General features: G+C 52.5%; 1 protein-coding gene and 2 long non-coding RNA genes across 6 annotated transcripts in view; 2 read left to right on the top strand and 1 right to left on the bottom strand.

The window, feature by feature from the left end:
• The first annotated feature begins 422 nt into the window (after positions 1 to 422).
• LOC137202660 (uncharacterized) lies at positions 423 to 4,401 on the top strand. Its single transcript, XR_010932754.1, has 2 exons — positions 423 to 576; positions 4,020 to 4,401. It is a non-coding gene; the product is annotated as an uncharacterized lncRNA (long non-coding RNA).
• Positions 434 to 14,714, bottom strand: LOC137202661 (uncharacterized). The gene is made up of 4 exons (XR_010932755.1): positions 14,309 to 14,714; positions 13,928 to 14,229; positions 1,749 to 1,879; positions 434 to 566 (listed from the first exon to the last, which is right to left on the bottom strand). It is a non-coding gene; the product is annotated as an uncharacterized lncRNA (long non-coding RNA).
• Positions 14,715 to 16,500: 1,786 nt separating this feature from the next.
• Positions 16,501 to 26,548, top strand: part of SHANK3 (SH3 and multiple ankyrin repeat domains 3) — a 50,245-nt gene continuing 40,197 nt past the window's right edge. For all 4 annotated transcript variants that reach the window (XM_067698554.1, XM_067698555.1, XM_067698557.1 and 1 more), the window contains exons 1-9: positions 16,501 to 16,794; positions 17,102 to 17,305; positions 18,154 to 18,225; positions 20,315 to 20,423; positions 20,499 to 20,650; positions 20,744 to 20,911; positions 21,013 to 21,129; positions 21,512 to 21,589; positions 22,539 to 22,605. In XM_067698554.1, the coding sequence (XP_067554655.1) occupies positions 16,516 to 16,794; positions 17,102 to 17,305; positions 18,154 to 18,225; positions 20,315 to 20,423; positions 20,499 to 20,650; positions 20,744 to 20,911; positions 21,013 to 21,129; positions 21,512 to 21,589; positions 22,539 to 22,605 (1,246 nt within the window). In that variant the 5' untranslated portion in view covers positions 16,501 to 16,515. The remainder of the gene's footprint in view (positions 16,795 to 17,101; positions 17,306 to 18,153; positions 18,226 to 20,314; positions 20,424 to 20,498; positions 20,651 to 20,743; positions 20,912 to 21,012; positions 21,130 to 21,511; positions 21,590 to 22,538; positions 22,606 to 26,548) is intronic.

The raw sequence follows: 26,548 nt of genomic DNA on the forward strand, positions 1-26,548 counted from the left end.
GCGAGGCCTTCTCTGACCGGGGTTGGGGCGGGGTCGCGAGCCTGCGGCGGGGGGCGGCGCGGTCGTGCGCGCGCGCTCCGACCCGGTTTGCGCCCCGAGGCAGTTGGCGCCAGGTGCGGGGCGGCGGGGGAGGTGCTCGCAAGCGGGTTGCCGGCGTTGGCGCTCGGCGCGCGGTGTGTTCCATAAGGGGCCTGAACCCGGAGAGTGTGGAGCGAGCGAATCGAAACAAAAACCGTGGAGCCCGCGGGCTGCTGGCTTTTCCTTCAACACTACTTTGGTGTTTTTCTTGAAACAGGAGATAAAAATTTCTTCCCAACCCTTTCCCCTCCGTTCATGTGTGTGTCTGTTGTGCGTCAGGGTGTGTGTGTGTGTGTGTGATGTGTGTGTGATGTGCGGTGTGCGTGGTGGGGCGTGTGTGTGCTGTGTAGAGGGGCATATGGGGTTTGCTCTGCGTCCGGGTTACACCAATGGGAAGGGCCCATCGAAAGCGGAGATGACGGTCCTGGCTCCATCACTGCACAGCTTCGGACGAATGGCTTCACCTTTTTGCTCCGCAGTTTGTTTAGCTGTTTCAAAGTAAGAGAACGCCCCAGGGGGTGGTTAGGTGGGTATCTTAGTGCAGCTGAAGACCCCACGTAACTCCCCCAGGGAGCCTCCCCACAGCAGCTCCCCTAGGACATTCGTCGCCCACCCCCAGCCCTCCCCAGGGCAGCTCTCAGGCTTCAGGGTCCCCCACAAGGTCTGACCTCAGGAAGAGCAGGATGCGGGCTGCTGGTTGGGGAGGGCTTCCCGTGGTTACTGACCCTGGAGCCAGTGGGAGAGTGGACAGGGCCCCTGAAAGGCCTCTGGTCACTGGGGTGGGGGCCGAGACACAGTTTCCACTGCAGCCCTGGCTGGGGAGCTGGTATTTTGCTGGTGAAAGATGAAAGCTCAAGACGAGAGGCAGCGTGGGGGAGAAAATTGGAAGGGTAGCGACTCCCAGAGACACGGCTGGGCTTGCGGCTGCTGCTGGCCTCGTGGGGAACGGAAGGGGCTCCGGTGAGCCACCCCCTTGGTGTCACATTCCAGTGTGGTTTCTGGGCCGGTGCGTGGGAGCAGTATGGGGTGGGTGGCCAGGACAGAAAGTTTTTCCGTGGCCCAGAAATCTTTGAACTTGTAATTGGAACTATCACAGCTGGTTGGTGCTGTGAATCGGAGTTTAAAAGGAATCAACCAAAAGCACTTTCTTCCCTCTCCGCTGCAAGCTGGGAACTACCCCAGGCAGCGGAGGGCCTGCCCTGACTCTCTGGAAGAGCCGGCCTGTGGTTGTGCTGTTATGCAGATGACTGGCACTTTCCCCCTGCAGTCTCTGGAGGCTGTTCTGGTGTGTGCACACGGGACAGCAGAGCCAGCCCAGCCCTGACCTCTGGGTGGGGGAGGGCGCATGTGCTGCCAGCTGTGTTTGTTCAAAGCCGCGCTCTGCGGGCGCCAGAGTCTTTTGGAGATGTGAGCCTTTCTTGGCTTTGCTGCGGGAGCCGGCAAGAGGGTCAGCTTGGGACAGAGCCCCGGTGCGAGGCATCCTGCCAGGCTGCGGAAGTGGCTCTGGGCATTGCTAATTTGGAACTAACACCCACAGTTAGGAGAGGGGCCCTGTGAGCGGTGCGTGCCTGCTCTTTCGGCACCTAGGGCAAGGGAGGGCCTCCCATTTCCTGGGCCTGCCTGGGGTGAGTGGGGTGGGCCAGCCGCTTCATGGAGAACACTTGGCCCACCTGAAGGGCTGGTTCTTGGGACTGGCGGATGTGGGGGACCCAGGACACCGAAGACCATCTGTGCAGGCCTCCACCTCCTCCTTTGGGTCTGCTCCGTCCACTTTGCCCTCAGCAACCATCATTCCTGTCCCCTGGATATTGGAGGAAAATGATCCTAAGTCAGGCAGGACTGACTGAGCACAGGTTCTGGATCTGAGGGGCTCGGATGGTGTTGACTGTTTGTGCTGTGGTTAAAACCAGGGCTCATGACAGCCCATGTGAATGAAGCCAAGATGCTGGAAACTCTTTGGTTTAATACAGAAAAAGGCATCCAAAGACAGAGAGGGACAAGAGTGTATTGTGCTTGACCTGCTCTGTTGTCCCCTAACTGTCCTCTGTGAGGGCCTGGAAGATGCTCTCACTGAGACATTGAGGTGGACCTTGGAGTAAGGAAGGGAAGCAGCCACACCCTTGCAAGGCTCTGGGGAGCTGGCCACTGTGGGACACAAATGAAATGGATGACAAGATGCTAGGGTGGCAGAGGCCACATGGCCAGGCAGTTATTGTCACCATCATGGTCAGGCAGAATGGCGTGGCCTCAGAGATTTTTGGCTCCCTGGCCAGTGGAGTTACCCTCCAGGACAAAAGCAGGGGTCAGCACTAGTGGAGGCGGGGCTAGCGGTGGAAAGACCCTGGGTCTCGGGAACACGGCCCAGACGTGACTCACAGCGCAGCTCCTCTTCCAGTTCCTGGACATGAGTCACTCACAGACCTGGAGCCCTCTGCCAGAGGGAAAGACCTGGCAGAAACACCCAAGGCTGTACTAAGTCTTTTCCCTGGCCTCCGCTGCAGGGAGGTATGGCCTTTGGCCAGGATGGCCATGCACTAGGGGAAGGGACACCTCAGGCTCGGAGGGGTTGTTGGGCACTGGCTCTGAGCGAATGCCACTTCTTGGACATTTTTTTTTTTGCGGTAGGCGGGCCTTTCACTGTTGTGGCCCCTCCCGTTGCGGAGCACAGGCTCCGGACGCCCAGGCTCAGCGGCCATGGCTCACGGGCCCAGCCGCTCCGCGGCATGTGGGATCTTCCCGGACCGGGGCACGAACCCGTGTCCCCTGCATCGGCAGGCGGACTCTCAACCACTGTGCCACCAGGGAAGCCCCACTTCTTGGACATTCTGATGACCCCACAGTACACTGATGAGAGCTGGGCTTTGGAAGTCAGACAAGTCATGCATTTGGGGCCACTGTCCATCCCACAATGGATACAGTGGTTACGTGAATTTATTTTGTATTAATCTCCCTGGTTCTCAAGCATATTATTCAAACAGATATGTTGAGCAGCTGGCCAGTGCAACACTACCTGCTGATCTAGACAAGGACTCTGAAGGTGGAAAGCTCAATGGAGTCTCCTATAGCAGTTGAGGAAACACCAGCTACTTTAACAGATAAACCCCCAAGTCTCAGGGACTCAATACAATAGACATTTATTTCTTGCTCACAGGAAGTCCAGTTTGCGACACAGGCAGGAATGGGGGTGGGTGAGTCTCTGCTCCATATAGGCATTTAGGGACCCGTGCTGAAGGAAGTGCTGCCATTTGTGACATGTGGACTTAAGGTCATCCTAGACGCCTACATTCAGCCAGCGGAAGAGCGAACAGAGAGCATGCAGGATAAGCAGGAGGTATTTATGGGTTAGGCCTAGGAGTGGCACACATCATTTCTGCCCAAACCAATTCCAGAACTCTGTGACATGGCCTTACCTAGATGCGAAAGGGGCTGGAAATACAGACTCCGAGGTGTGGTCTGTTGGAGCCAGCAGTTGGAATATCAGTTTTCTGACACCTCAGTTTGCTGACTGTGGCCAAAAAGAACAAATCCCCAGGGGACTAGTTCTGTGGTATTGTTGGGGGGGGGTGTATTTCTAGCAGCTCAGGGCAAGCGCTACTTTCAGTACTTCCAATGACGTTGTAGACACTAATTCCATGTATTAAATACCTTTCTGCTCAAACTAGCCATACGTGCGTCTATAATCTACACCTAAACCCTAGCTTTTACAGTCAGTGAGATGAGAGGTGGAGGAACTGGGAGGCCATGGTGTGAGGGATCACTTGGAGAGACATGGAGGATGTCAGAACTTGGAGTGAGCAGACAACCTGTCATCAGGCTGCTGAAGTTCTCAGTGAATGAGAGGATGTGGTTGACCAGGAGGGACCCATTTGATCACTGCTGTATTCCTAGTGCCTTACCCTCATACTTTGTTGTGTGTGGGTAATAAACATTTTAAAATGCAGGATGTTGGACTTCCCTGGTGGCGCAGTGGTTAAGAATCTGCCTGCCAGTGCAGGGGACATGGGTTCGAGCCCTGGTCTGGGAAGATCCCACATGCCGCAGAGCAACTAAGCCCGTGCGCCACAACTACTGAGCCTGCGCTCTAGAGCCTGCAAGCCACAACTACTGAGCCCGCGTGCTGCAACTACTGAAGCCTGTGCGCCTAGAGCCTGTGCTCCACAACGAGAAGCCACCGCAATGAGAAGCCCGCACACCGCAACAAAGAGTAGCCCCCTCTCGCCACAACTAGAGAAGGCCCGCGTGCAGCAACGAAGACCCAATGCAGCCAAAAATAAATAATTTATTTTAAAAAGTAAAATAAAATGCAGGATGTCTTTCTGTTCATTTATTGACTCATTTAATATCTGACCAGCAAACAATCATTAAACACTTCTATGTGCTGACTGCTGTGGCTGAATAAGAAAAACAGATTTCCAGCAATATAACCTAAAACCCCTCTATTGTGAAACACTTGGAAATGCTGAGTAAAATATAGTAAGTAGAAACTAAAAGCAACAGGGTAAGCAAGTGTGATATCAGGGACATTCTCAATACCAGGAACTTAAAGCTCTGGGTTTTAATGGCTGCATAGAAGGCAAGAGAAAGGGATGTGGGCCCAGGCAATATAAGAAGTTGGTATTTTGATACCCACATGAAGTCAGGATTATTAAAGACTCGTAATTTCAGTAAAAGGTTACAAAGGCTAGGAAAAAAAATCTCCTTTCTAGGAAAGAGAAATGAGAAAATTTGTGACAAACTCACCACAAGACAGAAATCAAATCTCCCTTCAGAATTCATAAGTACAGACTTTTACCTTCAAATGGGTGTGGGTTTTAAATATATACTGGATGGGTTTTTTTTGGTCACACTGCACAGCTTGCAGGATCTTAGTTCCCCGACCAGGAATCCAACCTGCGCCCCCAGCAGCGGAAGTGTGGAGTCCTAACCACTGGACCATAAGGGAATTCCCTACCTGGGTGGTTTAGAATTGAGTTGAAGTGGTTATATGTTGGCAGCATTGAGGCATCTAGCGGGAGCAAATGCAAATCACCTCTGGAGGAGTTCAATCCCTCCAGCTTACCACAGTTTGGATTAACCAAACATGAGATCACAATCTAAAAATCACAAAACGTGTAAGGATGCTAAAAATGGCCTCAGAGATAAAAGATGCAGTTGAAAACCTGAACAAGGAATGAGAAACTGTTAGAAAGCATCAGAAAAAAAGGATAAAGGAAAAGAAAGAATCTGATAGATTTTAAAACAAATGAAATATAACTTTAGAAATGAAAAATATAAGAATTGAAATTTCAATGGGCAGGTTAATAGCAGCCTAGACACAACTGAGAATTATTGAACTAGAAGATGGTAGACTGAATGCAAAATAGTTAGACTGGGAGATGAGACCATTTTATAGAAGTTACAGTGAGAAGGTCTAATATATATTAAAAATTTCAATCTTTTAAAAATCTTCACAATTTATAATTTAACAAAATATATTCACAATGTTGTAGAACCATCACCACTATTCATTTCCAGAACTTGTTCATTATCTCAAAGAGAAACTCTGTCCCCATTAACAATACTATCTATTCTCTCCTTTCCCCAGCCCCTGGTAACCTCTATTCTGCTTTCTGTCTCTATGAATTTGCCTATTCTAGGAACCTCAGATCAGTAGAGTCATATAATATTTGCCCTTTGTGAATGGCTTATTTCCCTTCACATAATGTTTTCAACGTTCATACATGAGGTCTAACATATTTTTAAAAGAAGATACTGAGGAGGTACAATATTAAAAAAGATAATAGCAGAGAATTTTCAGATTTGATGAAAGACATAACTCCTCAGATTCAGGAATCACAACAAATCGCAAACTGGATAAATAAAACTAAAAGAACACCTAGGCACATCATATTGAAATTGAATAATATTAAAGACAACAGGGTCTGAAAAGTAGCCAGAGAGAACAAATTACCTACAGAAAGAATAACAATTCAAAACAGTATTTATTTTAATGGCAACAAGATGACAATAGAATAGTAAGTTTAAAATGTGGCACGTCAATAACTGTTAATCTAGAATTGTATACCCACAGTGGCATCTTGCTAGTTGCCTATTCTGATCTCCATCATGACTTCTTCCTTATTAACAGAGCCCTGGTTTTCTAGGAGGCAGTAATGTGCTCACTTAAGAAAGAACATTTTCTAGCCTCACTTGCAGCCAGACCCAGTTCTGGCCGATAGGATGTACGCAGTTATTGGGTAAGGTATCAAAATGTTCCTTAAGTGGGTCAGCTATCTGTTCATAATGAAAAACTCTCTACAGACAAGGACTACAAGGTAATTTTCTAAATCTGATAAAGGGTATCTATAAAAAAACCTTCAGATAACATACTTCATGGTGAAATAGCAAACATTTTCTACTGATGATTGAGAGAAAAGCAAGAATGCCTGCTCTTATCACTTCTGTATGACACTGTACTGGTGGTCATTGCAACAAGGCAAGAAAAATAAATGAAAGGCATAAACATTCAAAATAAGGAAGTATTTTGCTATTTGCTGACGATTTATGTAGAAAATCCTAAGGAATCTACAAAAATACTATAAAATGAAGTGAATTTAACAAGGTTATAAGCTACAAAATTTACCTACAAAAATCAGTTGTATTTTTATATACTAGCAACAAACAATTATAGCATGAAATTTAACAATTTCATTTGTAATAACGTGACATAACGAAATTCTTAGGAGCAAATTTAACAAAATGTTTAAGAATGCAACCCTGAAAACTACTAAGCCTTGCTGAGATACCTGAGGAAAACAAAATAAATGGGGGACATACCATGTTCAAACATTAGAAGATTCAATATTGTTAAGATGTCCATTTTCTCTAAATATATTTATAGACTCAATGCAATACCCAATTAAATTCCCAGGTGGCTTTTAATTTTTGTAGAAATTGACAAGCTGATTCTAAAACTTCTAAAACATAGAAGTGAAAATGACCTAGAATAGCCAACAAAATTAAAAAAGAATGAAGTTGTAGGACTTACACTATCTGATTTCAAGACTTAGTATAGAGTTATAGAAATTAAGATAAGTGTGGTATTGGAGAAAGTGTATAAATATACATTAGGGCTTCCCTGGTGGCACAGCGGTTAAGAATCTGCCTGCCAATGCAGGGGATACAGGTTCGAGCCCTGGTCCAGGAAGATCCCATATGCTGCAGAGCAACAAAGTCCGTGCATCACAACTACTGAGCCTGCCCTCTAGAGCCTGTGAGCCACAAATACTGAGCCCGCATGCCACAACTACTGAAGCCCGCACTCCTAGAGCCCGTGCTCCGCAACATGAGAAGCCACCACAGCGAGAAGCCCACGCACCACTACCAAGAGTAGCCCCCGCTCACCACAACTAGAGAAAGCCTGCGTGCAGCAATGAAGACACAACGCAGCCAAAAAAATAAATAAATAAATAAATAAATGAAAAAAATTATAAATATAGATTAAAGGAAAAGTAAAGAAAGTGCAAAGGCAATTCAGTGGGAAAGGAGTTTTCAAAAATGGTGTTGAGGGCTTCCCTGGTGCCACAGTGGTTGAGAGTCCACCTGCCGATGCGGGGGACACGGGTTCGTGCCCCGGTCCGGGAAGATCCCACATGCCGTGGAGCGGCTGGGCCTGTGAGCCATGGCCACTGAGCCTGCGCGTCCGGAGCCTGTGCTCTGCAACGGGAGAGGCCACAACAGTGAGAGGCCCACGTACCGCAAAAAAAAAAAAAAAAAAAAAAAATGGTGTTGAGAGGTCCCTAAAATAGTGGTGGAGACAGAAAGTAGAAAAGTGGTTACAGGGGCCGGGGGAGGGGAATGGAGTGTTACTACTTAATGGGCACAGAGTTTCCATATGGCATGATGAAAACGTTCTGGACATAGTGGTGATGGTTGCAAAACAATGTAAATAAAAATATTTTAAAATAATTAAAAAATGGAATGAAACAACTGGACACCCCAAAAGGGAAAATACAAACATCAACCTTTTCTTGACACCGCAAATAAAAATTAACTTGAAATTAATCATAGAACTAAATGAAAAGTTAAAACTACAACTTCTCATTGAAAACCCAGGAGAAAATTTTATGATCTTGCAGGAGGAAAAAATTTCTTGGATAGGATACAGAATATAAATGATAGAAGAAAAAAGATAAGCTCACTCTATAATAATAAAAAACTTCTGTTCTTTGACGGAAACTACTATGAAAGTGAAAGGAAGCTACAAAATTAGAGAACTTTTGCAATACACGTATCTTACAAAAAAATTTGTTCCCACAATATATAAAGAGCTTCAAAATTTCAATTAGGTAAACTACACATTTTTAAAAAAATGGTCAGTGGACTTGAATGGACACTTCACAAAAGACATGTGAATGGCTAATAAGCATATGAAAAGAGGCTCAATATCATTAGCCATCAGAGAAATGCAAATTTAATCACACAAGGAGATACCACTATACATCCATTAGAATGGCTAAAAATTAAAAAGACAGGAAATACCAAGTGTTAGCAAGGATATGGAGGAGATGGGAAAAGCTGGAATGTAAAATGGTACTATCATTCTGGAAAACTGCTTGCCAGTTTCTTTAAAAGTTAGCAAAAATATTCACAGCAGTTTTATTCATAACTGTCCCAAACTAGAATCAACCCAAATATGCATATCAACATGGTATTTTCATAAAATGGAATGCTGCTCAGAACAAAAAGAATGAACTGAGTGGGATTTATCCCTAGGAGGGCTTCCCTTCAAGATGGTGGGTGGGGACGTGTGAGTGCAAGGGGACCCTGGCAGAAAGTAGGCTGGGGATCCCCTGTCATTCAGAAAGTTGTGAAGGAGGGGCTAGGAATTACCTTTCATAAAAAGTTAAGCCCCTCTCTCCCTGCAATAACAGCCCCACTTCTCTTCTGGCCCAGGGGTCTCTCCAGTCCCCCGCCCACTATACTCAGGGAGCAGTTCTGTGCCCTGCAGCTGGAGTCAGCTGACCCCGCCCCACTCCAGCATGGTCCCACTGTGCCCAGCTGGCCCCTTCCCCAGAAGTTGCTGTGACATTAGGGCTGTGCAGCCGACTCTTCAGCTTTTGTTGGCTTTTCCATCTTCTGATCCGTCCGTATCATGTCTTCACAGATTTTATTCACAATCCATGTGCCTGTCTTTTAACACTAGGATGGACTTATTATTTTAAAAAATATATTGTTCCTTTTAACACTACTGTATCATACACTTAAAAGTGGTTAAGATGGTAAATTTTGTTATGTATTATTTACCATAATAATTAAAAAAAAACACCTCACATAGTTCTTAAATTGTCAGTGACCTTTGGGTAGAAGAGGTAAACATGTAGGCAAAACTCACAGTCTTGGGGCTTAGTGGTTGCGTAGTGGTTGACTGCGCTGGTTGACTGCGCAGTGGCGTAGTGGTTGACTGCGCTGTCCCCCCTGCAGGGGACACGGGTTCATGCCCCGGTCCGGGAGGATCCCACATGCCGCGGAGTGGCTGGGCCCGTGAGCCATGGCCGCTGAGCTTGCGCGTCCGGAGCCTGCGCTCCGCAACGGGAGAGGCCACGACAGTGAGAGGGCTACATACTGCAAAAAAAAAAAACCCCAAAACCTCACAGTCTTGAACCAAAGGGTAAGTAGAAGCCTAAGTGTGAAATTAACTAGGCATATATTTCTCACTCTTAATTTCACTGTTAAAATAATATTTTAAGTCTAATGCTCTTTCTAAGAACTTACAACAAAGACCAGCTGTCCCTTCTCACGCCTCTGAGTTTTGCCACTATACATGAAGAATGTGCATTAGAATGCACTCCTTTGGTTGAGATGACAGAAACCAAATCTGAACTAGCTTTATGATCATACCAAAAATGTGTTCACTATGTACCAGGCACATGGTGAGCATGTCACATCCATGGACCTCATCTAACCTGCACAACAGCCCAGGGGGAAAGGAGCCACCTTGTCAGCCCAAAGGCAGGTTTTCGGTCTGTGGCCTGAATGAGGGAGGGAATGAAGTAATTCTTACCATTGTACCCAATGTACCAGAGCTCACAGGGAGACATAGGGAAGCAAGGAGGCTTTCTCAGGCCACTGGGGTATCGCGTGGCTGAGCTGGGATTCCAGTCGAGGCCCTTGCCCTAGGGCCAGCCCTTCAGCCTCTCTTTTCCATGGATTTTCAGCCTAGAAGGGAAAGCCCCTTCTAGGGACCCTTGGCTCTTGAAACCAAAGGCAAGAAAAGCAGATTTCAGGGACTGAGTCTGGGGGCTCAAGCTCCTTCAGGACCGTCCTCGTCTCCTGTATCTATGTTCCCTGCAGCGTTGCTTTCTTCCCAAGGCTGGAATCTCGGTCACTAGCAGTTGCCGAGCTACATCTCTCCTGTGAATTCCAAGAGTAGAAAAAGGGTTTCTTCCCTTAGTTGCAAGCGTAAGACTCCAGGGCAGGATTCTCACTGGTCCTGCTTGGGTCACATTCCCACTGATGTGTTTCAAATCCTGGTTTCTCCACTGATGAGCCACATGTGATTCTGGACAAGTTAAGTTACTTCTAGTTTGCTTTGTTTCCTCATCTGTTACGTGAGGACAGTAATGGGTTTGCTTAGTGATTTTGTGATGACTGAATGAGTTAATACATGTCATACACTTAGGATGACATGTAGTGCTCAAAAACCTGGTGAGTAATCTATTTTCATAATTCTTATTATATATTTCTCTTTTATTTAAGCAATTTTCATAAAGCTTTGTGGTGATCTCACTGTGGAGAAGTCTCCCTGTGAAGTTGTAACCACTGCCTGTCCCCAACAATTTTGGAGTCTGAACTGTATTACTCTTTGCAGTCCCCAGGACCACCAAGCCAAGAAATTAACATAAAACAAGTCCTGGGCTAGTCGTACTCCTCTGAGGGACACATCTAGGCTGCCCAGGATTTCCACATAAATACAGGCCCAGCTGAGTTCGTAACCCCAAGTCACAAAACTGTCACAGAAAGAACCTACAGTCCCCCTACAGTGAGTGAGTTGGTGGACACCGCAAACAGGATTAGACCACCAAAAATTTCACATAAGGGAACTACTGACTAGAATTTTAAAATAAATGTTTTTAAAATAATTAAAGACAAAAGAAATCTAAAAATTGCATTAAATAAAAATTGCATTAAATAAAAAAGAAGAAGCCAGTATAAAGAAAGAGCAAGCAGATTTGATAATGTATGAAACACGGCTTACAGAAATAGAACCTACGGTCATTGAAATTTAAAAGTCTATGGGGAAAAAACCAACAACAACCCTATGGATGGGATTAACAGCAGATTAAAATCAAACAGAATCAGTGAGATGGAAGTCAGAATTGGGAAAATTACGCAGAATACAGCACACAGAGAGAAAAATCTTCCAAGTATTGAGAAAAAAATAATTTGTCAATTTAGAATTCTACAGTGGCTAAATCATCACTCAAAATGAGGGTGAAATAAGACATTTCAAAGACTGAAATCTGTCACTACTTTCAGGAAGAAGGAAATTCAAGCCAGAAGGAAAGTGAGTAAAGAGCGGTTGACATGTGAGCCCTGAAGCAGCCTCGAGACTCACTGGAGTGAGGACGATGTGGACAAATACCTTCAGCTAAAGCATCTTAAACTCCCCCTAGTTCCCGAGGTGGGTGGAGACGGTGATTGACTCCAGGCTTTGTTAATCCCACAGGCTGAAAATTTAAGTGTGTTTATGCAAATGAAAGAAGGAGAACGCTGGACTTCCAAAACGATGGGAGTTGAGGGAAAAAGGAATAAAGATAATGTGATCAATCAAACGGAGGGCCCAAAGGGAGAAAAAAGCAGCACGGAGGAAAGACCAAAACAAAAAACCAACCAACAGCACAAAATAAGATGGTAAAAAAAATATGAAAACATATCAGTAATCAATAATCACAATAAAGCACCGTCAAAAGTTGAAAATTGTAAGATTGGTTTTCATAAAAATCTGGCCACACATACTATTTACCACAAGCACACCTAGGAATGTAAGATGTAGAAAGGATAAAAGGAAAATGAGGGGAAAAGACATATGAGGTCAATACTCACAGAAAAGTGCCGTGCCTAGGCTGATTATTGAAAAAAAAAATTAAGGCAAAAAGCATAGGGATAAAGAAGGGTACCATATAATAATAAGAGGAATAATTTATCAGGAAGCTGTAATAATCCTAAACCTGTTAGCATTAAAAACAAAGTCTGGAAAGACATATAAATCCCAAATTGGCAAAATTTCATGGTGAGACTGCTAAAGTGAGATTTTATCCCACTTCTTTTAGTAACTTATAAATCAAGCAAACAGAACATTAGAAAGGCCATAGGATATTTGAATAACACAATTAACAAGCTTGATATAATGGAGATATATATATACATCTGCATTATGCAGATCACCTTCTGACCACAACACAATAAAAAAAGAAATCAGTAGCTAAGGGTTAGTCCTCCCTCCAAAGAAAACCTAGTTTACGTTTGAAAATTTAAGTAAGCACATTTTTCAGCAATTCCTAAAGCAAACTATATAATTGATATTAGAAAATCAACAAGATGAAATTAAAAATGCTACTTATCAAGACTTACTGGACATAACTAAAGTCTCACTTGGAAATTTATAACCTTATATACTCATTGTCAGAGAAGAGAAAGACTAAAAATTGAGTTGAGTACCCAGCTGAAGAAATAAGAAAAAGAATCTTAACAACAACCAAAACAGTAGAAAGAAATAAACAAAATAGAAGTAGAGATGATTAACAGAATGAAAAGCTGATTCTTTAGAAATAGATTTGTATCCCTAGAGAGATAAAACTTAACAAATCAGACTCAGGACGAAACAGAACCTAAATATACTGATAGATGTTAAATAACTAGAAGCAAAACAACAACAACAACAACAAACAAACAAAACCCCAAAACCCTGCCCACAAAAAGTACACCAGATCCGGACAGTGAACTGAACGCTCAGCTATTCTGCCCTACAATCTGCCCTGGAGGTTGGAGAGGGTCTGCTCTGAAGAAAGTTGGGCGTGAACAGCCTGTAGATGAAGGCTCAGCAAATACACGCTGAGCATCGACTGAGCACCAGGGCCTTGGACACAGCAGTGAACCAAACAGGCAAAGCTCCCTCTCCACAGGGAGCCTCCATTCTGGGGGGGAGACAGATCCTAAACAGTGAGCAACAAGTAAGTGATTACAGGCAGGTGGGCACTAGGGCGCTGCGGAGGAGAGATCAGAGTGCAGCACAGACTGGGAGAGAAGCCCGAGGGCAGCCAGGGGAGCAGCCGACAGCGGGACGCTCATCTGCCCCCCCCCCCCGCCCCCAGTTGTCAAGGAAACCAGGGGTGAGGGGAGATCGGAGAGAACGCAGGCCTGTGGGGTTTTCAGCAGAGGCGATTGTGCGGCCAGGCCGAGGGGTGAGAGGGAGGGAAGGGTTAGGGTTTGGGTGAGGAAGTGGCCCCAGGAATGTAAAAGGAGGGAGGGATGGCATGGTGAGGGAGGGGTCACAAACGGCCTCACCAGGAAGGGCCAGGAGTTGGGGGTGGACCACCCACGCTGGTGGGGGGGCTTAAGATTTTGAGAGTGTGGGGCACCAAGGGTGTCAGACGGCCTACGTGTGCAGGGGTTAACCCACGGATGGGTTTGATCCTGTGCCAGGCACTGTTCTGGACGCTTCACCCATGTGAGCTCCCACAGGCCCCGGCGTCTGAACGTGTGTGGTGGGAAGAAGTGGGGATGGGAGAACCATGGGTCGTTCTGGAACCTTAGCCCTGATGGAAGGAGTGGAGATGCAGAGGGGCCATGGGGTCTGGGGAATCCTCACCTTCAAGGACAGAGACAGGAGAGCAGCGGGGTGAGGCTGGGAGGTGGTGAAGAGCCTGGGGGTCTTTTATTCTCCACAAAATAGCTTGTCCCTGGGCTTCCTCCTCTGTAAACCCACCATGTTGCAGGGACAGGAGGACATTGTGTGGGTAAGGTGCTTCTGGGTATTGGAACTTTTGCCATTTGCCAGGGTGGTGGTGGGTCCAGAGGAGTGGTGCCGGTTTGGCATTCGTTCATTATGTACCCATCCTTTGCGCCAGGTGCTCTGTGGAAACAGCCCTGGCAGTGCAGGCCCGCCTGAGCCTGGAGACCAGGAATGTGGCCATCAGCAAGGTTGTGAGGTTTTCTCCTGAAAGCTCGGCATTCATCGTGCTGGACTCACCGAGGCCAGTGGGTTGCTGGGGAGGCCGAGGGGGCCTCCGTGAGGTCCAGGATGGGTGGCCACATGGGTGCCTGGCTCTCCAGGTCAAGGGTAGGTTTGCAGGGAGAGCACGGAGGCCTGGGGCTGCTCTGCAGCTGGTTGTGAGCCTCCTCCTTCAGTCCCACCACGAATCGGGGACTCCGGTGAGCACGGCCGGCCTTGCAGCTGCCACAGTGGGAGGGATGAGGGACACGGTGGGGGGGCAGCTCTGGGTGACTCAGGGAGGGGAGAACAGGGGCAGGAAGACAGTGGAGACAGGAGGGGGGCCGGGAAGCACTAGCTTCCTCTCTCCAGGGCTGGGCCACGTGCTTCCCAAGGTGCTTCCTGCAGATAAGTGGGCTTCCGACAGCCCCTTCCTGCTCCCCCCTTCCCCTACCCCTCCCATCCTGCTCCAGCCCCTGGGGACCCTCAGCTCCCCCACTCAGGCCAGGCCAGTGGCCTTGGGAAGAGCCTGGACATCCTGGGGCCACATTTCTAGGCAGGCAGGGTCCACCCAGGCTCGGGAAGAAAGCGGGCCCAGACCACAGACAGCGCTGGAAACTCGGCTCTGCGGGGTCAGTGAAATCCTGGGAGGCAGAGATTTTTCCTGAAGGGGGGCCGGCTGGGCAGGGAGAGAGCCCGGTTTCCCTCAGGGGTCAGGGCTGGTCCTGGGGAAGAGGGCCGCGGTCTGGGGTGACCAGAGGCTGTTGGGGGGGGAGGGGGGGTATTGCGGGGCTCTGTGGGGAGGAGGCTGTTCTTGGAGGGGGTGTCAAGCGCTGGTCCGTGTGGGGTAAGGCTGCTTCCAGGTTGTCATGGGGAGGGGTAGGGAGGCTTTCTGTGTGTGTGTGTGTGGGGGGGGGAGGTTCATTCAAGTTTATTCCCGGGAGGCTCAGGGGACCCAGGGCTGCTCTTGGAGAAGGTAGGTGAGGCTGGGCTGTCTTCTGCCAGGGACCCGAAGGTGACCTCATGCTGGGGTGTTCTGTGAAGGTCGGCCAGGGTGAGCGGCTGCGGGGGTCAGGGCCTGTTTCTGGGGAGGAGTCAGGCATGTTGGGGGAGTTCTGGGGGAGTCAGAAGCTGTTTCTCGGGAAATCAGCGCTATTTCGACGTCAAGGGGCCGCTCTTCGCTTTTAGGGACCTTGGGGGCACAGGGTTTCCCAGCACTGGGGTAGTTCTGTGAGGCTGATGAGTGTTGGTGGGACCTGGCCAGCTCCAGTGGGGCGGTGGCGCCTGAGCTAGTTTCTTTACTGCGCTCCCCTCTCCTCCGCCTACTCATCACCCCCTCCCGCGTTGCCACGACAACGCGTGAAACTAAAATTCACTTCCCGGTTGCAGGTGGAGGCTAGTGGCGCCCCCTCCCCTAAGCCCTTCCTCTCAGGTCGCGCCCCCATCTTGTCGTCGCTAAGGTGACTGGGAGGGCGTGACAGGCGTTGGAGCTAGGCGGACCAGGGGACCTGAGGAGGAGGGCAGAAGAGGCGGGCCTCAGAGTCCGGAGTGAACTCCCCAGCCTCGGCCAGGGGTGGGGGAGCCGGGAGCCGCGCGGCACACTGTTCGGCGTGGTCCTAAGGGTTAAGTTGTGAGGTTAATTGGTTCTGGCTGTGGGAGAAGTCCCGGCCCCTCCAGGTTTCCGAGGTCCCCACCGTCCCACCCCAGGACTGGGGCAGTGTTGGTCTCTGTCATCTCCTCCGGGGCTTGAGTGGGGTGGGGAGGGGAGGTCGGTAGGGTGGTAGAGAAGCTGCCACCCCCGGAAATTAATTTTCCTGTTTTTCTCTCCCCTTCCTGCCCTGCCTCTGGTCCCTGTGCCCAAGGCGGCCCCCACGCCAGGTCCAAGACCCCCTCCTCGCCGCATCTTCCCCTGTGGGCCACAGATGCTCTTCCGCAGCCGAACGGCGGCGCGGCCCTTGCTGCTCAGCTACTCTCCCCACACTGAGGCCTAGGACTCCCCACACCCCCGGCGCAGCCCCTAGGCCCCCGCCTTGCTGCGCGGCCCTCGCCCTTCGCACCAACCCCACCCCTCACCCCTCACCCCGGGACCCCGCAAAGTCCCCCTCGCCCTCGGCTGGCTCTGAGCCCTCCCGGCCCCCGCCTCCGGCGCAGCCCCCTTGCCACCCCCGCTTTCCTCGCCGCTCAGGCCCCCTCCCCCCGCCGCCCCCGCCCCCGGGGAAGGCAGGCGCCGAGCGGAGCCGGGGCCGATGCAGCTGAGCCGCGCCGCCGCCGCCGCCGCCGCCGCCGCCCCTGCGGAGCCCTCGGCGCCGCTGTCCCCCGTGCCGGCCCCGGCCCCCCCCGGCCCCCTCCCGCGCAGCGCGGCCGACGGGGCTCCGGTGGGGGGGCAGGGGGGGCCGGGGCGCCGCGAGGAGCCCCGGGGCGCCCAGCTCCCGGCCGCGAGCGGCCACGGCCGGGGCGCGGGGATGGACGGCCCCGGGGCCAGCGCCGTGATCGTGCGCGTCGGCATCCCGGACCTTCAGCAGACGGTGAGCCTCGCCGCCCGGATCCCGGCGGCACCCCCGCCCTCCTCTCCCAGCCCCCCACCCGCGCTCTCGGAGCCCTGCGCGGGAGACCCCAGGCCCGCCGCTACTCACCCCTCCCCCACCACCTCCGCCGGGACCCTCCCCACCTCCAGGGCGGGGGCGGGGCCTGGGGAAGCACCGCCCTCGGGGCGAGGCCTAGCCGGCGGGGCGCGGAGGCTCCGGGTCCGCGGCCTGGGCGCGCGGGGCCCGGGGACTCAGTACTCAGCGCCGCGCGGGGCCGATCGGCGCTCACGCTCCCGCTCCGCCGCAGAAGTGCCTGCGCCTGGACCCGGCCGCGCCGGTGTGGGCAGCCAAGCAGCGCGTGCTCTGCGCCCTCAACCACAGCCTCCAGGACGCGCTCAACTACGGGCTCTTTCAGCCGCCCTCCCGGGGCCGCGCGGGCAAGTTCCTGGACGAGGAGCGGCTCCTGCAGGAATACCCGCCCAACCTGGACACGCCCCTGCCCTACCTGGAGGTGAGCGGCGGCCGGGGGCGCGGCAGGGGGCGGGCTGAGAGCTCCGAGCTCCGGGACGGGAGCGGCGGAGGGCGCGGCAGCGAGGGGCACGGACGCGGCGAGTTAGTGTGGAAGCCGCGGGCGGGGGGGTTGAGTTGTGTGTCTGGCGCGTGAGGTGTGAGCCGCGTGCCGTGCGTGCGGTCAGCGGCACGTGCGATGGGGTGTGAGCAGGCGTGAGTGCCCGGAGCGCTGTGTGGAGTAAGCCAGCCGTGGTCTGTGTGCATGTCGGTGTCAGCGTCTCCTCCTCCCCGCCCGTGAAGTTGTCCGAAGGGCGACCTAAGCTTCCTCGTTTGCTCACCCGTCCACGGTGTAAAGGCTGCTGAGCGCCCTGTGAGCAAGGGGACCCAGACCCACGGTTTGGAGGTGGGGGTGGCAAGTGCAATGAGCACTGAAGCCAAGAATTACGGTGGCAGAGCTCAGAGCCGGCTTGGCCTCCGTGGTGGCCCCGGCAAGTAGGGACAGTTCTTCCCAGAGATGGCATGTCTCGGAAGGTCAGCCTGGAACCTGGTCTTGGAAGAGGACTGAGGTTTCCAGGGAATCCCGGGGATGGGAATGAGACAGAAAGGGCACTGCAGGCGGACAGCTGGGCGTACATCACGCCTGACCTCTGTGTTGGTGGTGTCCATGGTAGTGTGCATGGCTTCGTGTGGCTGGCCGGCAGCGGTTTTGTGACGGGGGGCGGGGTGGTGGTGGTGGCGAGCAGCGTGGGGCCCTAGCCGCACAGAAGTGGGCAGGACTCGGTTATGTGCATACTTTCACTCACTCAGCCCAGGCGGATGCCTTTTTCTGCCTTGTCTTTACCTGAGCAGTTTCGATACAAGCGACGAGTTTATGCCCAGAACCTTATTGATGATAAGCAGTTTGCAAAGCTTCACACAAAGGTAAGGAGGCAGCCACAGGGAGTGGACTCCAAGGTCACCTTCTACACCCCCTCTGACCGCCGCCCCCCCATGACCAGTGTTCACCCACCCCAGCCTTAACTGGGTTTTGTGGTGTCAAAAATGTTGTTTAAAAACTCCCTTCTTGAGGCCCTCCCCCTGTTCCCAGAACCCCCCACCCGACCTTGGTTGGGGCTGACCAGTCAGTCCTGCCAGCGTTGGCTCAGTCTGCTTTCTCTTGTCGTTAGGGGCCCAGAGTGGGTGTTGGGGACGGCTAGAGGGCTGGGTGCAGACTCGGGGCACCATGGCTTTGGGGTGGTCGGTCTGGTGATGGGTTCTAGTGAGATCAGACTCTGGCTGACCCCTCTGGTGGGCCCCGGCTAAGGGGTGGAGTGCGATAGGGCACAGTGTCTTTGTGGGGGAGAAGTGAGCAGGCGCCAGATGTGGTTGTTGCGGGGAGCTGGGTAGGGGTGGGGAGAACAGGGAGCCCAGCACTTAGTAGTCATCCAGTGCTGGGCACTTTAGGCATCTCATTAATTTTCTTCTGTGAGGGACTATTATCATCCCATTTCACAGATGAAGATACTGAGTCCCAGGGAAGTTAAGTGACTGACTTACAGCTCTGCATCCAGTGATGCTGGGGCTGAACCCAGATCTCTCTGACTCTGGGGCCCTGCCCCTAGGCATACTTGTGGAGTCTACTCCTCGATAATGTTGCTAGGAGGGTCTGACCCCAAGTGCTCTTTGGGGGGCACCTCCCTGTCTTCTCTGAATGTAGGAGGGGCAGGGTGGGTGCCGCGGCCCTTCCCACAGTCAGAGTCCCTGAGCTCCCACCCCAGGCTCCCCTGGGCCAATGGACATTTGCTTGCTGGACACTTCATTGACAGTCTCTGGAGCCTAAGAGAGGGATCTGAACATTCACCCCTGTGGCCCAGTGACCGCGCTGTGATCCTGGAGCCTCTGTGCCAGACTTCTCTGCTACCCCGGGGCATGTGGTGGTCAGTAGCCATGACTCTGTGGCTGGGCAGAGACTCCCTCACTGGCCCCGGTGTGACCTATCACCCTGGGTTCCTCCTGTAGTTGCCCCTCCTCCAAAACTGTCCCCAGTGACCCACAGGACACCAGTGACTCCTGACCTTCAGTGAGTCCCACTCGTTTTTAGGATGCGTTTCGATTCCTTACCACAGTCCCGTGTTTCTGCCTGCCTGGGCTCCAGCTGGCCCCCACCATCACACTGCCCCCCTCCCTCCCTGCCGGCTACAGCTGAGGTCTTTCCTGTCAGCCATGAGCATCATTCCTCCTTTCTCATTGCCTGACCCCCCTGGAGGATGCTCCTCCCATGGGGCTGGCCCTGCGGCACCCTGTCTTATCTCTGATGCGCTTCGTTTCTAGAGGGCCCGGGGCCTCTGGCCAGGGCACCTTGCCTTGTGCACGTGGCACTGTAGCACCAGCAGGAGCTCAGTGAGGCTTTGCTGGGTAAATTAGCGCACGACTCGGGGTATGAATGAAAGGCAGTCAAGGTCACGTGGCAGGAGGGGGCACCTGGTGATGGGGGAGGGCCCCGGAGTTGGCAGTCTGCCATGGGGTGAGCTTGTGAAGAAAATGGGCTGGATAAGGAACAGGCTATCTTGAGAGTGATGGGGATGTGGGCTGCCCTGGGCTGGCTCCTGCCCACGTGGCCTCGGGCTCTTCCAGGCTGGACAGGTTGGGGCACCAGGAGCCAGGGAGAGAAGCCAGGGCAGGGGCTGAGGTTGGGGTAGGGAACTCACTCAGGGGGCGTGAGCGAGGGCAGCCTGGCCTTGTCGAGGGGCTGGCTGGGCTCAGGCTGACAGCTGTGTTGGGCTTGGGATTCAGGGAAGGACTTGGAGCAGGGCGTGGGTCCAGCTGAGCTGGGATCGGGGCCACAGCGGGAGTGCAGGGCTTAGGGTGACACGAGAGGAGTGACAAGGTCACGATGTAGGCTGATAGGTCAGACTGAGGGTGGGGTGGGGTGGTGCCCCACAGGTAATCTGAGGCTCCCTGGTGGAAGGTGGGTGATGGTCAGATGATGGTGGCCGTGGTGTGGGCTGATCAGGATGGCTGGGTATTCCAGGCGAACCTGAAGAAGTTTATGGAATATGTCCAGCTGCACAACACGGAAAAGGTGGCACGCCTGCTGGACAAGGGGCTGGACCCCAATTTCCACGATCCTGACTCAGGAGGTGAGAAGCAGAGCAGGAAGGGGCATGGCCTTGGAATGGCCAGGACTATGACCTTCATCTATCCCTTGAACCCAGAGTGTCCTCTGAGCCTTGCGGCCCAGCTAGACGACGCCACAGACCTGCTGAAGGTGCTGAGGAACGGCGGTGCTCACCTGGACTTCCGCACCCGCGACGGGCTCACCGCTGTGCACTGTGCCACGCGCCAGCGGAATGCGGCGGCCTTGACGGTCAGTGCGGGCACAGCCCTGGCCTGGAGGGGCGTGCGGCCCAGTAGCGGGAGGAGGCTGGCCTGGCATGAATACTGAGGTTCTCGCTCTCAGACCCTGCTGGACCTGGGCGCTTCCCCCGACTACAAGGACAGCCGCGGCCTGACGCCCTTGTACCACAGCGCCCTGGGTGGGGGAGACGCCCTCTGCTGTGAGCTGCTTCTGCACGACCACGCTCGGCTGGGGACCGCCGACGAGAATGGCTGGCAGGAGGTCCACCAGGTGGGCGGGGAGCACGACGGCGGGGGTGTCCCCGGCTCTGTCTCTGGGGTTTGGGGCTTGGGCTCTGTCCAGGGGCCCAGCAGCACCTCTTTCCTCCCCAGGCCTGCCGCTTCGGGCACGTGCAGCACCTGGAGCACCTGCTGTTCTACGGAGCCAACATGGGGGCTCAGAACGCCTCGGGGAACACAGCCCTGCACATCTGTGCCCTCTACAACCAGGTGTGCCTGCGCCTGTGCACACGTGTGTGTACACACAGGTGCTGCTGTGCAGTGACTACCTGTGTGTGCACGTCTGACCCTGTTTGTCGCGCCACAAGTGCGTGTTCTGCGTTCCGCAGTGAGCTGTGGCCTTGTAGACCTACGTGTGTATGTCATTTCCCTGCACACACGTGTCGTGTGTGTGTGTTCTGCACAACCAGGTGTGAATTGTGTGCGCCTGGGCCCTCTGGGCCAGGTGGGGCCTGCGCGTGTGCACCTGACCTGCTTGTCCCTGTGCTACACATGTGTGCGCTGAACGTGTAGGCGTGGGTGCGTGTGCCCTGCACTCCGGCGTGCGCGTGTGCTGTCGCCCAGTTGCGACCCTACTCCGACCCTCCCACAGGAGAGCTGTGCCCGCGTCCTGCTTTTCCGTGGAGCCAATAAGGATGTCCGCAATTATAACAGCCAGACAGCCTTCCAGGTACGCCAGTGTCTACAGGAGCATGAGGCTGCCCCAGGGCGTGTTTGTCTGTTTGTATGTGGCTTGGTCTCTCTAGACCTTGCTTTTTTTCCCTGTAGAGTAATAAGGGAGCTCTGACTCCAGGATCGCCCCAGGGTGGGACGGAGGAAGGGGGTGAGCCAGTGCAGTGCCCAGCTCGTGGTGGGGGTGTTCGTTGAGGGTGGTTCCCTTGGTCCCCCTTCCAGGAAGAGGAGAAGAGGGCTAGAGGGCCCTGGGGCCAAGGGAGAACAGTTGTGGGCCTGATCTACCAGAGACAGGTGGGGTGCAGAGGCCGAACCAGGGGCGAGAGGGGTGGTCCCAGATCCCGCCTGAACTCAGGTCATGTTTCTGGGCCTTTTCTCTGGCCAGGTTTGGTTCTTAGCACCAGGATGACCCGACGGATGGGTCTCTGTGTGGCCTGGAGTTTGTGGGGGGAGTCGGGGACCACGTCATGGGGACTTTGGACACGGAGGGAGCTGGGACCCCACTCTCGGTGGGAGCAAGGGCCTTCATAGGAGACGTGGGAAGAGCAGGTGTGGCCACTGATTGTCTAGTCAAGGGGGCAGAGGCAGCAGTGGAGGGCTTTCTGGATGACGAGATGCAGGGGTGGGGGCACGGAGCAGAGAGGGTGACAGGAGTAAGGTAGTGGTGGGCCATGGCTGAGACAGAAAAGATGGTGTGTGGAGGGGCCCTTAAGAGAACAGGCAGAGTGGCCAGCACGTCCCAGCTTTAGCTCCGAGAGTCTCATGTCCCAGGAGACCCCTCGGTCCCATGCAGACTGGGGTGGTGAGTTTAGGCAGGGGACAGCGTCCGAACCTGGGGCCCCCAGCTGAGGAAGACCCCACACAGGGGTCCGAGAAGGCGCCGCCGGGGCCCAGGGGAGGCGCGTTTGGGGCTGCTGAGCCTCCCTCCTGCCCCTCCCCTCCCGCAGGTGGCCATCATAGCAGGGAACTTTGAGCTTGCGGAGGTCATCAAGACTCACAAAGATTCGGATGTTGGTGAGTTCTGCCCACCCAGGTCCCTGCTGAATGTGCATTTGTGGGGGTCGTCGGGGCCCAGCAGTGCAAGGGTCAGTGGGGGTGTTACAAGGAAGCCCCCATACCCTGAGCCTTTTCCTCCAGTTCTTCCAGTACAACTGGGAGTGGTCCATTAGTGGCCCCTGCAGGTATGGGGAATGTGCTGAGGGAAGGGCCTGTGGAGGGTGGACAAAGGGTCAGGGTCAAGGTCATGGTTAGGTGAGGGCTGTGGATTGGGGTTAGAGTCAGGTCAGGGTCAAGGGTATGGTAATAATGGATAGGGCTGTGGGTTGGCGCCAGTGCTGGGTTTAGAGATCAACTTAGGTTGAAAGCAGGGTTGAAGTTAGGGTCAAGATTTGTTTTCCTGTTAGGTCGTGTGAAGGGCCAGCAGGGGACACGTGGCAGTGGACCCTCAGTGTTTCACTTCATCCTGGCACATAAAGCAGTTCAAGTGGCCCGTAGCAAGCCTCGACACATGTATGCACGCGCAAAGAAGTCAAAACCCAGTGGCGGGGATGCCCGTGGGAGAGGGTGGCAGCGGTCTCGGGGCAAGGGGCTCTGAGCCTTCGGCAGCCAGTGCTTCAGGGGGAGCCCCGCACGTGCCCCAGAAGGAGAACCAGGGGGTGCCCTGTAGTCTGAACCTCAGGGCAGGAGGGCTCACATCGGGCCTGGGTCAGGGGGCACCCACTCCCCTGTCAGCCCTCCAAATCCTGCCGCCCCTCCCTGTGTGGGGTGGCTGGGGGGTGGGCCTCTCTTCCTGGAAAGTATATTTTCTGGCCAGGGGCTGCCCCTTCCAGCCCCCTAGCCATAGAGGGACTTCCTGCTCAGCTCCCTCTGTCCTTGGTGGACAAGGCTTTTCTGCCCACGGCTCTCTTTGGAGCACAGACTCCCAGGCTCCCCTTTCTGCTGGGACTGCGATATCCCCATTTTTTTTTTTTTTTTTGCGGTACGCGGGCCTCTCACTGTTGTGGCCTCTCCGGTTGCGGAGCACAGGCTCTGGATGCGCAGGCTCAGTGGCCATGGCTCATGGGCCCAGCCGCTCCGCGCCCTGTGGGATCTTCCCGGACTGGGGCACGAACCCATGTCCCCTGCATCGCAGGCGGACTCTCAACCACTGCGCCACCAGGGAAGCCTGATATCCCCATTTTTATCAAATTTAAAGTGACAGTGGACAGCAGACGGCTAGAGCTGGTCTCAGGTTTTGAGTCCTTGTTGGTTCTAATGTGAGGTTATGGTCAGGCAGGGGTTAAGACGAAGGCCAAGTTCATGTTAAGAAGTCTTCCGATATAGAGTCTTCCCAGAACAGTCCTCCCCACAGTGAGGCTTGGTTAGGAGCCCCTTGTTCCCCAAGCAGGGTCAGCGGACTGTGACAGCGGGTAGGCTGCAGAATCAGTAGGCGTGTGTCGAGCTCGTAACTGAGCTGATGAAGTGGTGTAGGCTTGGGGCCCAGGTTCTGCTTGGGAGAGAACTGTGATGAAGTTTGAGGTTTGAATTAGGGGTGAGAGACAGAGCAAGGGCTCCAGTTAGGGTCTGGTTGGGGCTGCTGCGTGTTTGGAGGTGTTTGTTAGCCTGGGAGAAGCCTGGTTTGTGGATGTGGGTTCCCTCTTCTGCTTGTGATGTCACCTTGGGAAAGCTTCTTGGGACCTCTGTGCCTCAGTTTCTTTCAGTAAAATATGGTTATTTGCAACCCCTTCCCCCTCTGACCTCATGTGGGATTCGATTCCGTGGGTCTGGACTCTGGCAGGTGGCCTTGAGGGTGGGGGCCAGGCCACGGTCCAGGCTGAGAGTCAGGCAGGCCTCAGCTGCCCCTCTTCTTTGAACAGACATGCCAGGGCTCCTGGGGTCACCATTATCTTTCTGTCTGCCTGATCCAGAGTGAGCTCACCCGGCTGGGGTTAGGCATTTGTCGCTGAGCTGAGAGGTCCATATCAGTTAGTCCCATTGTGGGCATCAGCTCTGCCGGCCATGTACCCTTACCTGCTCAGGTGTCACACATACACTCAGAAGACGCAGCCAGGTGTTCATGAGTATTTATGATAAACCCTGTTATTTTAATTCACTGTTTTAACAACCCCCCAATGAGTGATTGTTGTTAGTCCATTCTTACAGAGGAGGAAACTGAGGCACAGAAGGGTTAATGGCAAAGCCTGTCTTCAGTCCTGAGCAATCCAGGGATCCATCCTTGTTACCCCACTCCCTCTGCGCACACTCCCTCCATGAGTCAGTTGTCACGTCCCACCCCAGCTTGGGGACCCGGGTGGGACCTGCACACAGAGGAGGAGCGGCAGGGAGGCTTTGCCCAGTCATCCTTCCTTTTCCTCAGGCACGAAGCCCACCTGGAGGGATCTGGTAGGCTGAGACCTGTCACCCTTCCCGGGACAGGTCACCTGGAAGCCTCTTGGCAGCCTCACCTTCCCCCTCTAGACTGACCAGCTGGAAGCAGGGATCCTACCTGGGAGCAGCCACCTCTGCTTCCTCACCTGTTGCCTTGGGCTACCTCTGGGTCCACAGGCTCTCCCACCCTCTCTTGTGTGTACACTTTCAAGTACACTTCTCTCTGACTTGCTCTCCCAGAGTGCTTTTGAAGAGTGCCCTAGGGAGGTGCTTCTCACTTAGCAATGTACATTTGAGTCACCCAGGGATCTAGTTAAATGTAGATTCTGACTCAGAGGGTCTGGGTGGAGCCTGAGATTCTGCATTTCTAAAAGCTGGAGGTGAGGCCCAAGGCCCACACTTTGCATAACAGGAGTCTAGAATAGGGCTTGGCAAACAATGCCCCCAGGCCAAATCCAGCCCACCGTCCAAATCAGATTCATGTAACATAAAATTAACTATTTTAAATGGAATAATTCAGTGGTATTTAGTCCATTCACAACCAACTGTATTGAATTCCAAAACATTTTCATCCTCCCAAATGGAAACAACATATATATTAAGCAACTATTCCACATTCCCCTCTCCCTCAACCCCTGCCAACTATTAACATGCTTTCTGTCTGTAGAGATTCACCTATTCTGGATATTTCATTTAAGTGGAATGACCCTTAGTATTTGGCTTCCTTGCTTTCAAGCTTTATCCATATTGTAGGATGTATCACTACTTCATTCCTTTTTATGGCTGAATAATATTCCATTGTTTGTATATGTGACATTTTGTTTATCCATTCATCCTTTGATGGACACTTGGGCTGTTTCCACCCTTTGGCTATTGTGAATATTGCTGCTACGAAGATGTGTGAAATGTATTTGCTTGAAAACCTGTTTTCAATTATTTTGGGTGTACACTTAGGAGTGGAATTGCTGGTGGAATGGAGTGGAATGATAGGAGTGGAATGATAATTCTATATTTAATTTTTCGAGGAACTACCAAATTGTTTTTCACCATTTTACATTCCCCCAGCAATGCATGAGGGTTCCAAATTCTTCAAATCCTCACCACCACTTGTTATTACCTTTAAAAGAATATTTTTTATTAAAAAAATTTTTTTATTATAGCCATTCTAGTCTAAGTGAAGTGGTATCTCATTGTGGTTTTGATTTGCATTTCCCTAATGGTTGTTGATGCATCTTTTCATGTGCTTGTTGGCTGTTTGTACATCTTTTTTGGAGAAATGTCAGGAGAAATGTTGCTCATTTTTATTTATTTTTAAAAATATTTATTTATTTATTTCGGCTTTGCCGGGTCTTAGTTGCAGCATGCGGGATCTTTTAGGTGCGGCATGAGGGCTTCTTAGTTGCGGCATGCATGTGGGAGCTAGTTCCCCTACCGGGGATAGAACCTGGGCCCCCTGCATTGGGAGCACAGAGTCTTACCCACTGAACCACCAGGGAAGTCCCTTTGCTCATTTAAAAATTGCTCATAGAATAAGTTAGGAAGTGTTCCTACCTCTTCCATTTTTTGGGAAGAATTTGAGAAGGATTTTGCT

This window comes from Pseudorca crassidens, chromosome 11, assembly GCF_039906515.1.
Source record: "Pseudorca crassidens isolate mPseCra1 chromosome 11, mPseCra1.hap1, whole genome shotgun sequence".
NCBI classification, from domain to species: Eukaryota; Metazoa; Chordata; class Mammalia; order Artiodactyla; family Delphinidae; genus Pseudorca; species Pseudorca crassidens.